This window comes from Quercus suber, unplaced genomic scaffold (assembly GCF_002906115.3).
Source record: "Quercus suber isolate HL8 unplaced genomic scaffold, Cork oak 2.0 scaffold_954, whole genome shotgun sequence".
NCBI classification, from domain to species: Eukaryota; Viridiplantae; Streptophyta; class Magnoliopsida; order Fagales; family Fagaceae; genus Quercus; species Quercus suber.
Genome location: NW_027070374.1, coordinates 1 through 21,124, shown reverse-complemented (window position 1 = coordinate 21,124; position 21,124 = coordinate 1). Strand labels below are relative to the sequence as shown.

The following is a 21,124-nucleotide window of genomic DNA, read 5'->3' as shown; positions in this document are numbered from 1 at the left end:
CGTTACCACGATCCAATCACCCAAATCGGACCAATGAACCACTACACCGTGACCCACGAACCAATCGAACCACCAAATTAAACCCACTAAAAAATTGAGCAAAAGGGAGAAAAGGCTAGGCGAAGGGAAAGGGGGCTAGGTAGAGGGAGGGCTGGGCAATGGTGGCATCGGCTTGGCTGCATGAGAGAGAGACAATGAGATAGGAGGTAGAGGGAGGGAGGGCTACATTTGTGCATGAGAGAGACTAAGATGAGATAGGGTAGAAAGAGTCACGCTGGGAGACTAATAAAATATTATTTGTTGCAAATAACTCTCAGCTACAGTGGGCTGCTAAAGATAACAGCCCACTGTAGCAATGAGTTAAAAAGTAATAGCAATGAGTCAAAATAACAACTTTACTGTAAGTGTGTTTTTAGTGTTTGGGTTGCTAAAATGACTATTTAGTCATTTTAGCAACTTCACTGTGAATACTCTAACACAGGGCAAAGTTAGGGACAATCTAAATTTAAGAAGTTAATATGGCAATTTGCTAAAGAGATTTAGCAATAGCCACCTGGTTATTGCTTCAACTTTGGTAGTTTTTTTTGGGGTCTTTGAGACCCAACAAAAATATTGGAATAATTGCCTAAGAAAGCTAAAATTCAGATTTTTGATAGAACCCTGACCCAACGTTTATAATCGAAACGCGAACCAAAGGTATAAGTGTAACACCTTGACCCAATGATTATAATTGAATCACAAACCAAAGGTATAAAGTTTGAACGTCACAAGGAGAATCCCTGATAAGTTCACAGTTCTTGAAGAACCAAAAGAAGAGCAAAACCTCACCTTTTCTGATTTTTATTCAATAATCCTCTTATTACAATGAGTGCATGCTATTTATAAGGCATGACTGAAAATAGAAAAATATAATAAACGTACTAAATAATAAAACTCTAAATAAAAGTTGATTTGGTCTTAAATTAGCAGATCCAAAATAGGAAAAATAGCTAAAAACGTTCTATATAATAAAAGCCTAAAATTACGGTAGATCTAGTCCAAAATTAGATGCTCCAGACTAGGAAAAATATCCATTAACTGATATGGAGCTGGAAAATCAATCAGCCATTAATCCACGCCATAAATCATGCCCAATTAAGCCAGATTAGCCCTCCATAACTTGGATTAAATTCATTATGCCTTCATCTTTCTTTAGGCCAAGTTTGGAATGTCCTCAGTTAAAATCAGCCCAAATCTCTTAAATCAGCCCATTAAGTGCTTCTTTGATCTTCTTGGATCTTGCTCTAGTAATAGGCCCAACTGGAACATGCATTGGATCCTTGATTCTCATCAAGGTGGTAAAATAACTTATTTGAGGTTTTACCCACCCCATTGCTCTTGCTCTTAGCAATTTTTGCCTGTGTATTTATATCAAAGGGACAAAGAGCATTGTTAAATACAAATAATTAATCTTAGCAAAACTCTCTTCCTTTGTCTCTTTTTGTTTGTCTGTATGTGATTTGTCCTCACTTTTTTTTACTTTGGATTTTTTATTTTCATATACACTTTTACTTAGCAAAACTAATTAATCTTAGAAACATTAATTAGTATTTTCGCATATTCTTATATGAGAAATGATATGTCCACAACATTTTCATAATAAATTATAAGTGGCAAGTTGTTACTGGTTGTTATTGTTGAGGCATAAAAGTAATTTTAGTATTAGGTTCAAATTTGAACCAATAACAACTAATCACCTATGATTTGTTGTAAAAATGTTATGGACGTAGTATCTTTCTTCTTTTATTTCAATTTTTTTTATACTACGCATCCCCTCACTCAAGACCCTGGCTCCATCCTTGAATCTAAAGGAAAGCATAAAAAAATTGCCTCCAGTTCAATCATCTCGGGGGACCAAGACTCCCATGAAATCCTTCTCAACAGAATCTTAAATGGATTCCACATGCCAAACTCGCAGGACCGAACCTTTATCTCACTCAACCGAAATTGTAGTCTCAGCAACACAAAAAATTTAGCTCTTGAACCCCAACCCAAATGCGAATGTACCCACAAGAATACAAAATACATAGTTTTTGAACAATAGATACATGTAAATTTGGCACAAAATATACCGACACTATACAAGACTTAGCAAAGAATTTCAAGTGCATCAATTCATAATTAGAATTCCAACTAATTGATACTGGCAATTTGCACAGAATTTGAATTCCAAGTCAAATACACTAGTGCCACCAAATGCTCCCACTCATTCTTTTTTGTGGCTTTAATATTGTGAACTTTAGTTCATCTCTTTCCTTTTTTTTCCTTCTATTTCGTCAATGTGATAAATCGACAGAGTTGAAGGCTTGAAGCACCCATCTTACATGATAATATGATGCAAACAAGAAAGAATAATTCAAGATTTTATAAACCAAGAGAAAGAAGAAGCAAAAATGTGCAGGTCAGTCCACTATCTGCGGTGGTGAAGAACTTTGTGTGTCATCTACAGAGATTTCAGTCACATCGTCCAGAGCACTAGGAATTATTGCCCTTTCTATTTTCTGTCCTACGCCATTGAACATCATCTCTCTTTCCAAGTGCAAACAGTAGAACTCAAAAACTCGAGAGCTTACTGCAACTCCAAAATCCAACAGAGAGAGCAACTCTAATTCCAACCTATTTAACTCAGCATTGCTTACTCCTCCAACCCGAGCAAAAAATGCGTTGTTATAATGCCTGAAAAATTGTAATCAAAGCAAAACAACATTATTATCATAACAATTGCGCGCTATTTCATTTGTGGAGAACAAATTACATAATCAAGCACATCAATGACGCTGCCCAAGGTACATGTTTTCCATATGCTTTCTTCAGCAAAATATATGTTGCACTTGTATTGTTGTTTTCGTACTAAGCAGCAAAACATATTATATAAATGAATTGTATGCAACATATGTGATGGATGATTCAATTACTTTGTTGACTTCGTAAGCATTATATGCAAGGAAGATGTCTTTGTACCCCTTACCACACACAGCAGACGTGACACCTTCAGAGTGCAGATATCTATGGTACAACGGAAGCGAACTTAGGCCACTTATGTCCAAATGCATATATATTTCAATTGCATTTTAATTGTTACTTTCTTTGCTGAATGGGTTTTAATTGTTACTTATAACACAAAAAAGAAGTTCAAATGAGCTGTAACTCTCAAACTATCCCCAAGACCAAACCAACAAGGCAAGAAAACAAACTGAAGAGAGGAAGATGTATAAACCAAACATGTCATAAGTAGGGACAAATGAAAATACCCCATTTAAGAGAGAGAGCTTACTCATCATCTAGCATCTTAGAAGCAACCATAACGCTTGTAACCAGCAACCTATGCACGTTTAAGGAAATGACGAGGGAGTCAGGGTGCCTATGCACTAGCCTGTCTATGTACACATATCCAACCACAAAACAAGATGGACTACAATCCGTGTACTTGTATAACCTCTCTAAGTACTTTGGTATGCTTATATTCGGTGCTCTCACCCCATAAAACGCATTGAAGCTCTTCCCAAGCAGAGCCGAGCTCAAGCTCAACTCATCCAGCTGCTGGCTTAGGCAGTCCCTAAGCCGGTCATTTCGAGCCACCAACTTTTCTAGCACAGAAGACAATATGGTGAGCACTCTCGGCGTGCTCGTCTCAGCTAGGCTCGGCTCCTGCTGCCGACTTTGGTGGTTGCACCCAACAGTAGTTAACATTTAGATTATGCCATTGTGGTAGTTTTAGTTTCATACACAAGTGTGAGAACGAATTTTGAGGCATTTGCTTCCACTTTGTACATGTTATCAGGTTTGGAGGGTCAAGAACTGGGTTTTTGACACATGTACTTGCTGTTTTGTCACTCCTAGTCATAAGCTAAAAAAAATGGTAATTTAATATCAAGCAGATGCTATCTCAAAATAAATATAAGTGGCATATATATCAAGTAGTTGGAATGGTATGCTGGTGGGAGGTTTGAGCGTGGATGAGATAAGGTGATTTTGATTTTTGAACCACTGAATTTGAAGAGGTCCCATGTGTTTATCGGAATAAATCGAAAATGGATTTTGTATGGACAACAATCATTCATGAAATTAGTGGTGGAAACTATCTTGTCTGGCTTTACTAGAATACAAAGGCAGTGCTTGACAGAAAGGCATACTGTCCGGGATCCATATCCCGTGCAATAGCTCCATTTCAGCCATAGATTTAATCTAGTGGCTTAAATATTTGGCCCACTGTTTCACAAGACATAAACTCAAAAAAAAAAAAATTTTCTCTCTCTCTCTCTCTCTCTCTCTCTCTCTCCCCTGTGCAGTTGCCTCTCCTTCAATCCATTGTCTCAGCAGCTCGGTACCAGTCCACTCAAGGCCAAGCCTCTCTCTTTACCATCACTGTTGCTTCCAAAGCTCCGGCGAAGCATCAAGTTTGTTCGATTCCGACGCCGACGAAGAAGACCCATCTCGCTCTTCAACAAAAAAATTTCCTCTTTCTCGTGTGTGAAGCTGTCCCAAGTCCGAACTCTCATGGAGTGAAGGTCTCCCTCTTTCTGGTACCCCTTTTCCCTCTTTCACTTCCTATATATTTGTGTGCGTGTTTGTTATGTATAAGATTTTTTTTTTTTTTTTTTTTTGAGAATCGTTATGTATAAGATAATTTAATGGTAGTGAAGAAGAATTTCAAATAGGCAATGAAGTTTTTGGAGTCTAATTAAGTGGAATCGTTAATTTTTGAAGTGTCCCATATAATAAAAATTACTCTATTTTCATTTTCTTTGTCCTACCTAACAAAACAGAGTATCAGTAGCGGTTGGCCATTTGGGTTTTATGCTAAAAATTCAATTTTTGCTTCAAGAAAACTAAACATAGAAAAATCTGGGCTTTTGTTGTAAATTTGATAACTTTTCGTAAAATGAAGTTTAATTGCTTTAAACTTGAAGGTTAATTTCTTTAATCTTAATTGCTTAATTGCTGTGATGTAGGAATGGAGGATGTTTTGGCGAGCTGTGTTTGGGAAGAAGAAGACAACAGAAGTTGCTCACTTGTAAGTACTTAAAGACTGGAATCCTTGAAATATTGATTTTATATAGTTGTATATTTGGTTTGCTATTTTGATTCTTTACAAAGATTTTAAACCATGCTAATTCGGATTAAGATGTAGATGATTAGAAGGAAATAGAAGCATAAGTTGGAACATTAGGCAGGTTGGATCACTCTCTACAATTTTCTTATCTTTTTATCAATCTAACAATTAATGGAAGCTACTTTTAAGGTGGATGGGTGGTCAAAATTGGGTAGAGTTAGTGAAACTGAGAGAGTATTGAAAGCAATGTTAGTGGATGGGTTTAGTCCTGATTGTTTGACTTTCAGTTACCTTATTGAGGGTTTAGGGAGGGCTGGTCGGATTATATAAAATGATACTTTAGTTCTCTCTCCCCTCTTTTGCTTAGTTTGGAATTTGAATCCCAGCATGTGCATGTAATTACTAATTAAAGAAAATGTTTCTGCATCTTTGGGTAGTATAACATTCTTTCAGTTTATATTTTCTTTTGGTCTTTGTTCATTTTGTAGTTCAAAAGAATGTTTCTTGTTAGTTACTATCTGTTACTAGTGTATGGGACAATACACAATCAGTTGGGAACCACAACTCATAAACACACACTGCCAATTTTTATTGGTAAGCACAATATTGGTACACAAATTTTCAGCTTTTATTTTTAATGAAAAACATTCATTCTTCTATAATTATAACAGTTGATATTTTGTACATTTATTTGTTAATTGCAGGAGTATTCTTTAATTATAAGCATCTCTTTTTAATTCCAGCAACCATGTGCCATTTTTTTTAAATTACTAATAATCATGAATTTTTACTTGCAGAGATAATTAGCATTGAAGTCCAAATTAGAAAGGATGCGCAAAAATGTTGTATAAGTTCATTTTATAAATAACTATAATAGAAAGGATGCGCAAAAATGTTGTTGAACCTATTTTTCTCTTTACTTTCGCACAATGTATTTATGCCTCACATAAATCTGTGGATTCCATTTGTGGAGTCCTTTTTATGTAAGATTACATGCTACACCAAATGCACTAAATAAGGATAAGTTGGTTGAGTTTTAGGTGATTAGCCTAAGAATTTGAGAAAGAGAAGAATTTTTTCATTGATAATAGTAACTAAATACAATGTCTCCAATTACACATAATCTGATATGCTGAACTAAAAAATAAAAAAATAAAGAATTACATTTGAAGAATAATCTACTAACAAGCAGACAACTCTTCCTAAATGATAGGAGCCTTAATTTGATAAGCCTATCAATAAACTAAAACTAATCCACCCAAATCTCTTTCTTCAATTTGATAACCCAGCCAGCAGATTGTTCTACACTCCAAGACTAAATGAGTAGAAGCAATACTCCTTTGACAGCACCTCTAGGCAACATTGTCAAGTTTCTTTGCATCGTCCTGAAATGGAAGATCAAAGAATTAACTCTGTAGCCCATAACAAATGACAAAATGAGCCAAACCAATAAAGGTAAAACAAATGAGCTCATGTAAAAAAATCTATAGCTTCTAAATATAAGGCATTTCCAGTGAAAAAAAAGTTAAGTCTACAAACACTCGTGACAACTATGTCTCAATATAACATCATATCCAAAAGAAACAAGATTTGCCAATGGCATAAAATGCACCTTTATTCCAAAGTATGGAGAGACAAGTTCCAGTGAAAAAAAGATTGGTGCACCAAAGATCTTACTACAACTTGTATCCAAATAATTTCAATAGCGTATTGTACTTCCAAAGGCAAAAATAAATTCAAGAACTTTACAAAAGAAGATACAGAGCAATTAGACAATAAATATAAAATTATGTAACCAAATTAAATATTCATTGCAAATCTACTTGATTGTTGATATAGGTATTATCAAACTCCAACGAAATTTCTAAAAGTAGCCCTTGCACCTTCTACAGAAACAACATAGCAATTAATCAAGTAAACATCAGAATTCATTACCACCAACTATTGAACTATGCACCATACCTTCAAACTACCTTCATCAGTAAACTCAACAAAGGAAAAACAAATTATGGGATTTGGGTCATCACATAGACAACAGTCAACAACCTTCACACCAAAAAATGAACTTCTTCAAGACCAAATTTCAATTACCGTATCAGCAAAGCATTTATTTTAAAATTGACAAACATAGCAGCAAGTTGTTTGCCAATGGACATAGGGAGAACCAATGGAAGTATTTTTTTTTTTTTTTTTTTTTTAGCAAGGGCCAAAAAAGAAAATTAATTAAAGAAGGGAAAATCTTTGACAATGAAATCAAAAAACGAGGGAGAAAAAATTGATAATCAAAATGTCTAGATCTAATCACGTTTGGGGTTGGCTTTAGAATAAAGGTGAAACTTACAGTATTTCATTTGTTAGATTGATCTGTTTCAGATGCATAATCAAAGCATATTCCAAAAATACAAGAAAAAAAAATAAGATAATACAGCACATAAAAACAAGAACACGTCTTACCCAAGAGTGGGTCTCTCCTTCGAGCTAAGGAATGAAACCAAAACACTAGATCAGTAAAAATGAAAGGCTATTTTTCAGAAATTATGGATCATAACTGATAGTATCAAAGGTGAATTTTTTTGGCAAAATCAAACAAACCCAATTCAAAAAATTAAGATAAGATCAAAACAAATACTCTCCAAATAATAAAAATCCAAACAACAAGATCCCCAACCATTTTAAAAAAAAAATTTCCCGAAGTACCGATTAGAGAGACATAGGAAATTTACCGGAACCACCACCGGAATTGGTGGAGCGGAACGCGTGGCTGCTAGCTGTAGCCATGGAGATTGAGCCATGGAGTCTTAGAGAAAGATCTGATGGAAGAGAGAGGGAGAGAGTTTTTTGAAATTTGAGGAAGCTGAAGGGCGTAGAGAAAGAGTAAAGAAATGGATGAAAGTGGTGTCACGTGAATTGATGACGTGGCTCTATTATGTGTCACATTTATATCCATTAGATTAAAGTAAGGGCTGAGATTGAAACTATTGCACACCATGCAATACCCTAGGTATTGCACGGGATATGGATCCTACTGTCCGTCGTCATTGGCAGGAATTTTCAACTTAATAGACACAAGAATTCTATGACTTTAATGTCGAATGCCACATGCCGATACCTCCGTTAATAAATGTAAGATGTCTTCCATATATCATGGAGCTGTGTAAAGTGGTCAGCGATTCTGGTGGTGGTGATGTAACGTTTTGGTTGATGGCAGGAGTTACTGTTCAGTCTGATATAAATTATAAAGCCAAATTGCAATCCAAGGTTACACAAATATGACCAAGTGATGATATATAAGAACAATGTTGAACTCTCATAAACTGCTCACATGGGAAGAAGGGCATTCTGAAAAAAAAAAAAAAAAAAAAAAAGGACCTTGAGCTCAAATTTCAAATAAATTTTTTTCCCACCAGTTAGAAGGATACTTCAATACAAAATTATATTGCAATTAATTGAATTGATACATATCGAGTAAATATTTAATGATTGAATACCCTATTCTTTTATGAACAAAGGAAAATTGTAATATCTTTTGTATAATGAAATCCAAATGGAAGGGTAATCCCTGATTGCCAAATCATTGCACTGAGATATCAAGGCAGGGTTTCTAGCTCGCTATACATTGTGCTCATTAGAAACAAGTAACTTCTCTTCCTCCTCTGTCAAGTCTTTTTCTGAGAGCTGAATGTTTGTCTTGGAGTTCATTTTATTCCATTCATTCTCTACACGAAAAAAAACCCATTGGAAGCGCCGGAAAATCTCTAGGGCAGCAACTGCAAACACCGTAAGGTAATTATGGCGAAGATGGGCAGAGAGCTTGTATGTCCATGCCCAACGCAATACAAGATTGCTTCCCATTACCCAAAAATAAACCTGCAATCCAAAATACATATACAATTACGTCATGGAACCAAGTATTACAACCTAGACCAATCACTGAACCAGTAAGAAGAGGTCATTTTGATCAGTGCGCTAATCAAGAAATATTTACATTAAACTTTCTTAGCTTTCTGAAGAATTTTTAAGGTGGCAGTGGAGAGCCAGTCCCAACAATTAATTCAGGTCACATAGTATTGTACAGTTCAGACCAGTTCACTCTAGCTTTTTTGCCAGGGGGAATTCTCCTTGTTGGTTCAGCTAGACAGGCCAATATCATAAAGACATGACTCAAATACTACAATAAAATAAGCATAGCCTTACCCATTTTCGTCCATATAGCAGGTGTGAGAAGATGTGTGGTTTGCTGAACTTGAAATCCGAGTGAAGCTACTGGCAAAAAGAAAGGGATATTTATAGGCACTTCACCAAATAATATTCAAGAGAATCAAGACGTAACTTCTAAAACAGTGTTATCTGTGTTCTTATATGGACAGGATCACAAAACAGTTCAAGCACGAATATCAAACAAGCACACCTAAAAGAACTGTAAAGTTATTTGAAAATTCACTTTCCAATCAAGTAACTTGCAACTTTATAATACTGCTCCAAGTCTTTTCTTCTTCTTTTTTCCGCCTAATTCTACTATATAACTTCACAATTTATCTCCAACACCCTCAACATAAACTTTTTTTTTGACAGGTAAACATAAACATGTGCAACAACTAAATTCAAAATCACGGGCATGAGTTTTTATGCAGTGATACTATGACCTCCAAGATTTATGGAAACTGTATAGACTAGCAAGGGCCAGGAAACATGCTCACTTGTGCCCACAAAATTGAGAACTCAACTACTTTAGATTTCACATGCAAGGGCTATACAGTAAAAGCCAGCCGGAAAAGGATTTAATGTGTAAGCATTTTACGAAGGTTAATACCAAATAAATACAAAATCAAAGGGGTATGTTTAATTATGATGTGATATTGTGAAGATATAAACATTTGACATACCTCCAGTCCCAATCGCGGGTAACATCCCAGTAGAATGAGTACAAAGAGTTCAAAATACCAGAGATGAGCCAGAGAGGCCGATAAAAGTTTGTCCACCTATCAGGGAAGACATGATATTTAAGGGCTGATAGAAAAATCACTGGCACTGCGGTCGAATATTTTAAAGCTGAAACCATAAGCAAACAAAGTTACTATGATCTTGTAGCAATTAAGAGTAAAATATAAATGCTAAATGACTAGATGCAGAAATCACTAATTGAAACATAAACGAGCAATATAATGGATAACCCAACATTGCAATGTTCTAAACAGATGAGACAACATAAATGAGAATAATCCTGAGATTTTACCATTCAGAAGGGTTGTTTTCTCCCCAGTATCCTTGTATTGTCGAAGACATTGGAAGAAACGAAAAAGATATGGTAAAACAAGAACAAAGGAATTGCAAGGGAATGACTGCCACAAACAGAATCAGCTTCAAACCATGCAATAGTGGCAACCTGCTTGAATTTAGAAAAGATTTCTTAACAAACGAGAAGTGAAGCATCAATTTATATCAAACCACTTTTAATAAAAACAAGTGTAACTTGTAATAAGCATAATTTAAACTAAAAGGAAAAGCAACAGGCTCCACTAGAAATTTAGCAGCAAAGAGGCCAATGACCTGGGGTAATCAAGGTTCTGGCAGAGGATTTTACATTGTACATTGTTCTCCCTTAACTGGTTTCCGCACATCACTAACCTCTCTCATCAATATAACAATGTATCAGTTTGTACCAATTTTCTCACTGAATATCTCATGTGTGATTAATTAAGTTTCAGAGTTTTCTGCGTGCATCTTTTCATCCACCATAAATTTCTAGAAAATTGAGAAAAAAAAATATATATTAAGAGGTTCTGTTTATATACTTTCTCTGTACTCAACTTCAGTTAGCTTTATCACGTTTCCCAGCAATATGGTATAGGCTACACCTCTCCATTCCACTCTATCAATTTGAAATGTGTTACAGTTTTGTACTAAAGGGAAAACAAACACCTTTTTCAAGTGAATCAATCTGGTTACACCAACAAAAAGTTTTGATATGTGTGTACCTAAGATAAAAACATAAAATAAGAAACATATAATGAGATTATCTAATTAACATTTGAAATTAAAAGAACCAGTGATAGAAGTAACAACCATGGGTTTCAATCAGGCGCAAAAAGATGACAATTTTATGACAACAAAATATTATATATTAAAAAAAAAAGGAAAAAAAAAAAAAAGAGAGAGAGAAGAGAGAGATGATTAGGGTAAATCTGTTAATATGCATAAAGCCCATCTCAACAACAAAACACTGACCTGTCGATGGACCATTCGACATACCGAACGCTCCAAATCTGAGAAGACCTGCACAAGAAGTGACAAGTACAAGCACAATGAAAAGGTATTGTGGCAAGTATATATCTTAAGATAGTTCTATCATTTTTATGTATATCTGAAGATAGATAAACAATTTCCTCATTCTCACTCTCAAGAAAAGGTTAAACCTAGGTAGAATGTAATCCCATATTTACCCCTATCCTATACTCCACTGAAATAATGAACACATACATGTGTAGGCACATAAAATATGTGTATATTTATTATATTTAAGAAACCAATATAATCTTATTTGAAATGAAAATTATGTTATTGAAATATAAAACCATACAAGTGCATGGATTTGACCTGGAAAATGGTTAAAGTAGACAAAGTGATGCATACCTTTGCCATGGAGGTCAAGATATCAGCCACAAAAAAATCAGAGAATGATATAGCCTGAGTTCACCAAACAAACATCAAATATTAACTACAGCACACTAGGAAAATAAGAAAATGTTTAAGCCACAAAAAGAACCCATAAATTCCTCTCCTAGGCATTGTATGAAAATAAGAAAATGGATGAGGGGTGCCAAAGTGCTTCATATGAAAAAGGCAGGTTGTGGGTTAGTTTGATTCCCAGACTCTTGTGTTTCCAATGATAAGTTATATGATATTCTAGCATCAATGACCACACAAACCACAGTACCCATGCTGTTAAGGTTGTGGGGTTTTGTCCTGCCAGGATTTGTCACCTCAATATAGTAGTCATCTGTTTACCATGTGTAGGTTTCATTCGAGTATATTTGCACTAAAACTATGTTGGCTAACTCTTTACTTGACTATTTGACAAACAAAAGAAACATGAAAAGAAAATGAGTAATTTTATACATGATCACTGGAGTGCATTTTAATGACAGTACATACTTCCTTCCTTTTTTAGGTAAGAACATTTTTTTTAATGGGAAATTTACCCACTCACTTCACCTAGCACTTACAAGGGGAGGAGGTGCCAGTTGAGCTAATGCTCATTGGCAAGTAAGAATAATTTTATTAAGGAAAGACTACTTCATGAACAAAGACCACAAAGAAGCCTTAAGAATTACAAAGAAAGAACTGCATAGTTCTTTCTTTGTAATTCTTAAGGCTTCTTTGTGTTCTTTGTTCATGAAGTAGTCTAGAGAGCAGATTCTTTCTATTAGGCTGGTTTTGACTTGTTTTCAAGCTTTTACTGGTTTGAAGGTGAATGTGGGGAAAAGTGAAATTGTCCCTATTGGGGAGGTGAGTAACATTCAAACTTTGGCAAATATTCTTCAATGCAGGGTGGGCAGTTTGCCTATGCTTTACTTGGGTATGCCATTGGCAACCTTGTATAAAACAGCCTCTATTTGGAATCTGATCCTTGAGAGGATGGAAAAGACGCTTTCTGGCTGGAAGCGGCTTTATTTGTCTAAGGGTGGTAGACTCACTTTGCTGAAAAGTACCCTTTCAAGCCTTCCGACTTATTACCTTTCCTTTTTACGATCCTAAAGCTATTGCTACTAGATTGGAACGCATTCAGAGGAACTTCTTGTGGGGTTCCTTTGGTGGCTTGGGAAAAGGTTTGCCTACCGCGCGAGTTGGGTGGGTTGGGAATTTGGAATTTGGCGTCTTTTAATCAAGCCCTACTTGGTAAATGGCTCTGGAGGTTTGGTCATGAAACCACTCATCTGTGGCGAAGGGTCATAGTCATGAAATATGGGGAGGAAAAAGGGGTTGGTGCACTAGAGCTAGTAGAAGGGCTCATGGCTGTGGGTTATGGCGGAGTATTAGTGAAGGGTGGGATACTTTCGCTAAGCAANACTACCTCACCTGATAATTTTCTCACCTACAACCAACATTCTCACCAAAACCGTTTCAATTGGGATAAAAACAAAAAAAAAAAAAAAACTTATTTCTTATGGCTTTTGTTGATTGATTTGGAAGTTACTCTTGAAATATACATATTGAAATAAAAATGTGGGCCTTTGGCGGTTTTGAGACCCTTATTGGAGATAAATGCCCAATGGACCTGACAAAGAAAGCCCATGTTGACCAACCCAAATCAATCTATACTGGTCACTTGTGGGTTGGTTTGGATCAGTTAATTTAGGGACTGTGGAGTTTAGATTGATTTGGTTTGGTAGTTTATCAACCCAATGAGGTTGGTTTGGGTTGAAAAATCATTCCAAACTAACCCAAACCGACTTGTGCACACCCCCCTCTAGCGGTATCTACAATGTCATCATTGCCATTGGCACAGCTACCAGCCCACTACTGTGGCCACCACCATCATGACCGCAACCACCACTGTGGCACCCAACACTATCATCACCACCATTATGACGCTGTTGTTTCCTTCACCTAGTTGTTGGATTTTGCAATTCTGCTAGGTCCTATCTTGCTTGTGGCAGCAGCCCTATTTCTTGAAGCAAAGAAATTATAAGCACCCATAGGGCATCTGCCAGTTTGGCAGGGAAAAAAATGATTTTCCCTAAAAAGCTTTTACCCACCAAAAGAAATTACACATTAGAAGTTTCCATGTTACAAGTAATCAAATCTTAAGTTCTTTAGCCTGTCTTGTTAACTTTGATCCTCATAAGGAATTGTATTTCACTATTCCTCTTACTCCTCTTCCTTACATTTTTCATGTTTGTTATACTTTTAAAGTCTAGATACCATATTGCATAATTAGAACAACAACCAAGCCTTAGTCCCAACATTTTGGGGTCGGCTACTAGCATGGCATACTTGATATTTTTGTTTTAATGTTATTTTAGGTCTTTCTCTATTTTTTTTTTTTCATTCCCTTGACTTGAATCAACTCATTATTCCTCTTTGGTGTTTCAATTGCTCTTCTTTGCACATGACAAATCTTCTCAAGAGACTCATCTTTTCATTAATGAGGGTAAACTTTATCTTTCAGCGAATTTTTTTCATTTAAAATTCGAATCCTTTTTTTTTTTTCATAGGTAATGAAAGATTTATTTCATAAAAGGGACATCATGTTCATGATAGTGAACACTCTGTACTTAAAACGAATACAAGTACCTCATGAAGAGATATGAACAGAAGGAAGAAATTTAGAAATGGAAATACGATGTGTAAAACCCCAAATTCTATCCCACTGGAATAAGGTCCCAACTAGTATAGGCTACAAAAGATCTACTAATCTCACAATATTTTCAAAAGTACAATTATTACTCTCTCGCCAAATTAACCAACCACTTCAAACAAGGTGGAACCATATTCCAAATATTAGAGGAATGCTTTCCCAGCCAATTCCACCAGCCAAAAAGAAGGGAGGCTACTCTCTTCGGCATCACCCATTGGATTCCAAGAAAAAAAAGAAAAAAAAACCTTCACTCCACAAGACATAAGCAAACTTACAATATAGTAGAAGATGGTCCACAGTTTTCTCATCATACCGGCACATGCAACACCAATTAACTAGTTGTAAACGTCTAAGAACCAGATTATCAATGGCAAGAATTCTACTCCTAACTGTTGTCCATAAAAAGAAAGACACCCTTTTTGGAACCTTTGTACTCCAAATACCCTTCTAGGGGAAAGAGATAGAAGGAGAGCCATCTGGAACAGTTAACAAATTATAATAAGAGCGAACATCAAAGACACCAAAATGATTCAACTTCCAAGTCAAAGAATCATCTCTGTCACCCCTTGGCATATTGGAGTAAGATGCTTAAACAGAGAATATGCTCTTTCTACTTCCCTTTCATGAAAAGCTTGACGAAAATGTAAATTCCAGCTTCTATTACCCCCATCTAAATTAGAAACAACCAAATCAGAAATCTAAGCTTCTTTTGAAACAGCACAAGCAAAAAGATTTGGATAGAGATCCTTAAGAGGGATAGGCCCACTTCGAGGGTCGTACCAAAAATGAATACTATGGCCTTCCCTCACAGCATACTCCACCTGTCTAAAGAAACTCTCAGCTCTTGCTCTAATATTCTTCCACATTCCACAGCCATGAGTCCCTTGAACTTCCCTAGTACACCAGCCCCCACTATCCACTCCATATTTATTTGCTATAACCTGACGCCATAATCTGTGAACTTCTTTTCCAAAGCGCCATAGCCACTTACCAAGCAAGACTTGATTAAACAACCCCACCCTCCTTATCCCCAAACCACCCTTCTCCATCTGTAAACAAACTTTATCCCTTGCGACTAAAGAATATTTAAATACTTCATCAATAGTATCCTAAAGGAAATTCGTTTGTATCTTTTCCAATCTGGCTGCTACAGCTTGAGGAATGGTGAACAATGATAAAAAATAAGTAGGAAGGCCCGAAAGAGTACTCTTTAACAAAGTAAGTCTACCACCCTTAGACAAATATAACTATTTCCACCTAGAAAGTCTTCTTTCCATTTTTTCTAGAATTGAATTCTATATCGAGGGATCCTTGTAATGTGCCCCCAAAAGGCATACCCAAGTAATTCATAGGTAGACTTCCCACACTACAACATAACACACGAGCTAGTGCATGTAAATTAACTACCTCACCTATTGGTACAATCTCACTCTTACCAATATTGACTTTCAAACCTATGATAGCTTCAAAGAAAATTAACACCATTCTTACATATAATGATTGTTCACTTGAAGCATCACAGAATAAGGTAGCGTCATCAGCAAAAAGAAGATGGGAGATATTCAATCCTCCTTGCACATGGGAGCCCGCTAGGAATCTGCTTAATAAGAAACCGCCCACTTCCATCTTCTTTAGCAACTTGCTAAGAACCTCCATCACCAAGAGGAATAAGAGTGGAGATACTGTGGGAACTGCTAAAAAAACCTGTTGGAGAACCATTAACAAGAACTGAGAACCTAATTGTCGAAATACAAGCCTTCATCCATCTCCACCACCTCTCCCCCAAACCCTTCCTCTCCATAAGGTAGAACAAAGCATTCTAGTTCACATGATCATAAGCCTTCTCAATATCCAGCTTGACAATCACACCAGGAATTCCACTCTTAATTCTACTATTCAAACACTCTTTTGCAATAAGGACTAGGTCAAGGATCTGTCTCCCTCAACAAAAGAATTCTAAGAGTAAAAAACGAGCTTATTCAAAACACCTTGTAGCCTATGTGCTAAAACCTTTGCTAGAAGCTTATACAAGCTGCCCACAAGACTAATAGGGCGAAAGTCCTTTATACTGACAGCATTGAACTTTTTAGGGATCAAATAAAGAAATGTGGCATTAAGAGATTTCTCAAAGAATCCATGTCTATGAAAATCTGCAAAGAAAGCCATAACATCCCTTTCCACTACACTCTAGCATTTTTGGAAGAAAGTTGTAGTAAACCCATCAGGCCCAAGCGCCTTATCTCCCTCAGCCTCCTTTAGTGCCTCAAGAATATCCTTTACTATCCAATTTTGTCTCCTGGAGACAAACTACATCACATTTCCACTTTGTAAGCAAATTCTTCACAATTACCCTCTTTTGGGGATTGTTCAATCCCCACACATTCCAAGATAAAAGTTTCAAATTCTTGGACAATGATCCGTTCCAATGGATTTTAAACTTCCTTGAGTATTTCTTTTCGATTGACCATCATAATTAATTGTGGAAATTAAATATCTTAATTCTCTCATACCTTTGGCTAGAATTGCTCACCTGATGTGTGCTTGCAGCATCAACCTGTTCTTCCCAGGTTCTCTCAAGCTTTTGAAAAAAAGAAATACACAAATTCTCACAAGATGAAATAAGGAAGCACACATACTTGCCAAATCTTTTGATCATCATTGTACCCCCGAATTAACCTCAACAAAATCACCCTCCTCCATGCTAGAACCAGACCTCCATAGGGATCCCACTGAGCCAAAGGTTCGCAAACCAAAGACTTTGGCTCCTCGTCACCCTTAACTGACAACAAAGACTCATCCCACTCTTAACACTAAAACCTCGTCATCAGAAACAATTCCAAAAAGAGGAGAAAATCAATTCAGGCTCATCAAGTTGTTGCTGAAGTGAATCGGCAAATTCATCAGCTGAAAACGAGGTCGGAAAGCTCACCGCCGATGGAGTGAGTAGGTACCCGAGTCGATGTGTCCTTTGGGGTACGAACCCACTTACGAAACGAGACCCACCTCAACGCTAGAGCTCAGAAGTTGTGCCGATATCTTCGATTCAGAACCATGGTTGCCTGACTCTTCACCCGTGTCGATGTGTCCATTGGGATACTAACCCACATCAGAGACAGGACCCACTTTGGCGCCGGAGCTTGGAGGCTGTACCAGTGTCTTTGATTCTAACCCAAGGTTGCCCGACCCGTCACCCATCTCCCAGGAGCTTTGACACACTTTTGGAACAACATCCCCAACACGTGAGGTGCCCAAGGCTGTATTAGAAATAACGGGCTGGGCTTGGAGGGCAGCAGGAGGCCCGAACTCACGGTTTGTATACAAGGAGATAGACCCATCACTAATGCGCTGGGTTTTATCAGCCCAACAAACAGACCTTCTACCTGCTCCTTCGAAATCCACTGTTATTTTTAAAGCAAAATGGGCTTGGGTCCAACTCCATTTAGTGTCATGTACAGGCCGGCCAACTCTTAACTGAGTAGAAATATTTGACTTTTTATTAAAATCAAATCCCCCTAATATCTCCTTCTGTTTAAAATTGCTAGTGAGATTAGGAAACTGCTTCCCTGAGAGTAAATCACTCCCTGATTTCACACAGTCATTCAATTTTTGCCAAATTTGTGATCTTTGATTGCCGGTGGATTTTTCAAATCCACCACCACCAGCCACTGCCTCTTTCCCCGGCATAGACTCAGTTTTTCCCAAGAAAAATTCACACAATTTCTTTTCAAGAGTAGCCCAACCGTCTTTATTATCACCTTCTGGAACACTCACACAGCCTCTTTTTGCTCCATTGTGATACCCAAAAATCTCTGCAAAAATACCACCCTTATTTGAAATACTAGTAATCTCCAAAATCTTGTAATTCTTGTGGAACTGTTTGAAAAGATGTTGCTTACTGAAGTCCCACCAACATAATTCTGCCAAGCAAGCAATGATCCAATCCAATCCCAACCTTCCCACTCGGATAGATTCATGGAACTTACCCCAACTCATTAATGAAATAAGAATCTGTTTGACCCCCATCAAAAGCCAAGGAAAAGGCCTTCGAATCAATACGAAAAGAAGCTGAATTTCTGTTTGTCAACCCTGGGTTAGGAAGAGGTCTATATTGTGGAAAAGAGGGTGGGATGATATTTTGTGTTGGTGGCTGTGTAACAGGGGGTTTTAGGTTCTTATTGACCAAAGGTTTAGTGGGGTTGACCCGCGAAGGGTGTGGTACATACTGTCCAAATTGATACAGCCAGTAATAAGATTGTGGAAAAAGCTTGAATGCAGGTCAGTTTGAAAAAAGCTTGAATGCAACCTTCATTGCTCTCATTCCAAAAAAGGCTGCTGCTGTGGAGGTAAAAGACTTTCGGCCTATCAGCCTTGTTGGGGGAGTTTATAAAATTCTTGCTAAAGTTTTGGCTACTCGTCTTCGCATGGTTTTAGGAGAGATTATCTCAGCTCCCCAGAACGCCTTTGTTCTAAATAGGCATATTCTTGACTCCGTTCTTATTGCTAATGAATGTCTTGATAGTAGATTGAAGTCTGGTCAGCCAGGGTTGTTATGTAAATTGGATATTGAAAAAGCCTTTGATCACGTGAACTGGGGTCTTCTTTCTAACTTGCTTGAGCGTTGTGGTTTTTCTAATAAGTGGAGGCAATGGATTTCTTTTTGTATATCAACGGTTCGTTTTTCTATCCTTATTAATGGTACTCCCCATGGATTTTTTGGAAGTTCTAGGGGGTTGCGGCAAGGTGATCCTTTGTCTCCCTTGTTATTTGTGTTGGTTATGGAAGCCACCGGTAGAATGTTGGATAAGGCTGTCCATGAAGGTCGTTTGTTAGGTTTTTGTGTAGGTGCCTCCTCTGGAAGATCTTTGATGATTTCCCATCTCCTTTTCGCTAATGAGACTTTGATTTTTTGTGATGCTAATATTGATCAAATTATGATTCTTCGTTTGGTGTTCATTTGGTTTGAGGCTGTGTCTGGTCTGAAGGTAAATTTGGGTAAGTCTGAACTAGTGGCTGTGGGGGCAGTTCATAACATGGATCATTTGGTGGCTGTCTTAGGCTGCAAGCAAGGGTCCCTTCCAATGAAGTATTTGGGTCTTCCTTTGGGGGCAAAATTTAAGGACAAGTCTATTTGGAATCCAATTCTAGAGAAGATGGAAAGAAAATTAGCAGGTTGGAAAAAATTATATTTATCCAAGGGAGGTAGAGTCACTTTAATTAAAAGCACTCTCTCTAATCTTCCTACTTATTTTCTTTCTTTATTCCCTATTCCTGCTTCTGTGGCCAACCGAATTGCTAGACTTCAGCGGGACTTTCTGTGGGGTGGCCTAGGAGACGAGCCCAAATTTCATCTGGTTAATTGGTCTTCTGTGTGTACTCCGCTTTCTTCAGGTGGGTTGGGGATTAGGAACCTGAGAACCTTCAATGTAGCTTTATTAGGGAAGTGGTTATAGAGATTTGGGCAAGAAAGGGATGCTCTTTGGCGTCAAGTGATAGAGGTGAAGTATGGCTGTGATTGGGGTGGTTGGTGTTCTAGCTCTTTCTCTGGTCCTTATGGAGTTAGTTTGTGGAAAAATATTAGAAGAGGGTGGCACTCTTTATCTCGGTTTATTATGTATGAAATTGGAGATGGTTCAAAAGTGCAGTTTTGGCTAGATCGTTGGTATGGATCTTCTCCCCTCACAGACCGCTATCCTGATTTATATAGGATTTGTCGTACCAAAGAGGCAAGTGTGGTGGATCTAATGAGGTTCACCAATGGAGTCCTCCATTGGGATTTTCAGTTTTGTAGGGAGGTGCATAACCGTGAATTGGAAGCTTTCAGGAGCTTCATCAATTCCATTTATTGCACTCCTGTAAGGGGGAACGGGGAGGACGAGATGTTGGCTGCCTTGTAAGAGTAAGGGGTTCACGGTTAGTGCTTACTACCATCTTCTTGTTGGCCATAGTGAGCAGTTTTTCCCTTGGAAAAGCATTTGGAAGCAGAAGATCCCTTCTAGAGTGGCTTTCTTTGTTTGGACCGTAGCCTTGGGGAGTTGCCTGACAATTGACAACTTAAGGAAAAGAAAGGTTTGCATCTTGGAAAAGCATTTGGAAGCAGAAGATCCCTTCTAGAGTGGCTTTCTTTGTTTGGACCGCAGCCTTGGGGAGTTGCCTGACAATTGACAACTTAAGGAAAAGAAAGGTTTGCATTTTGGATTGGTGTTACATGTGCAAGTGTAATAGTGAAACTATTGACCATTTTTTCCTTCATTGCCCGGTTGCTTTGGAATTATGGGATATGGTTTTTGGGTTATTTGGAGTTTTTTGGGTTATGCCATTCTCTGTTGTTGGGCTTTTGGCTTGTTGGCAAGGTCGTTTTGGTCGCTATCGTAATGGAGATTTATGGATGGTTGTTCCTCATTATTTGATGTGGTGTATTTGGAATGAGAGAAATAGTAGGTGTTTTGAAGACAAGGAGCGTTCCATGCCTGACCTCAAGCTTCTTTTTTTAGAACCTTACTTGATTGGTTCTCTGTGTGGAGAAACCATCCTTTTTCTTCTATTTTGGATTTTCTTGATTTTTGTAACGTTCGTTTTTGATTTAGTTTCCCCTATATACTACCTGTGTACTTGGGTGTTTTTCTCTTTTTGATATCAATGAATCTTTATTACTTATAAAAAAAAAAAAAAGATTG

General features: G+C 37.3%; 1 protein-coding gene and 3 long non-coding RNA genes across 6 annotated transcripts; 1 reads left to right on the top strand and 3 right to left on the bottom strand.

Moving 5' to 3' along the window:
- Window positions 1-2,116: 2,116 nt before the first annotated feature.
- Window positions 2,117-4,016, bottom strand: LOC111996055 (cyclin-U1-1). Its single transcript, XM_024027988.2, has 2 exons — window positions 3,314-4,016; window positions 2,117-2,715 (listed from the first exon to the last, which is right to left on the bottom strand). The coding sequence occupies exons 1-2, from the start codon at window positions 3,727-3,729 to the stop codon at window positions 2,442-2,444; spliced, it is 690 nt and encodes a 229-aa protein (XP_023883756.1). The 5' UTR covers window positions 3,730-4,016; the 3' UTR covers window positions 2,117-2,441.
- A 276-nt stretch (window positions 4,017-4,292) lies between these two features.
- LOC136065394 (uncharacterized) lies at window positions 4,293-6,131 on the top strand. The gene is made up of 3 exons (XR_010627019.1): window positions 4,293-4,562; window positions 4,992-5,053; window positions 5,890-6,131. It is a non-coding gene; the product is annotated as an uncharacterized LOC136065394 (long non-coding RNA).
- A 17-nt stretch (window positions 6,132-6,148) lies between these two features.
- On the bottom strand, window positions 6,149-8,118 carry LOC111996057 (uncharacterized). 2 transcript variants are annotated; one of them, XR_002881181.2, is made up of 3 exons: window positions 7,816-8,118; window positions 7,547-7,570; window positions 6,149-6,477 (listed from the first exon to the last, which is right to left on the bottom strand). It is a non-coding gene; the product is annotated as an uncharacterized LOC111996057 (long non-coding RNA). The 2 variants fall into 2 exon arrangements; XR_010627020.1 differs by lacking the exon at window positions 7,547-7,570.
- A 344-nt stretch (window positions 8,119-8,462) lies between these two features.
- On the bottom strand, window positions 8,463-11,849 carry LOC136065393 (uncharacterized). 2 transcript variants are annotated; one of them, XR_010627017.1, is made up of 6 exons: window positions 11,723-11,849; window positions 11,318-11,365; window positions 10,326-10,475; window positions 9,976-10,141; window positions 9,287-9,355; window positions 8,463-8,959 (listed from the first exon to the last, which is right to left on the bottom strand). It is a non-coding gene; the product is annotated as an uncharacterized LOC136065393 (long non-coding RNA). The 2 variants fall into 2 exon arrangements; XR_010627018.1 differs by having other exon boundaries at window positions 9,287-9,352.
- Window positions 11,850-21,124: the final 9,275 nt, after the last annotated feature.

What these genes read in the sequence shown, in the direction of transcription:
- LOC111996055 (XM_024027988.2), bottom strand. Translation starts at nt 3,729, where the DNA reads ATGTTAACTACTGTTGGGTGCAACCACCAAAGTCGGCAGCAGGAGCCG. An exon ending in TCTAAGATGCTAGATGATGA is followed by an intron (nt 2,716 to 3,313) that starts GTAAGCTCTCTC and finishes ACAATTTTTCAG; the next exon opens with GCATTATAACAACGCATTTT.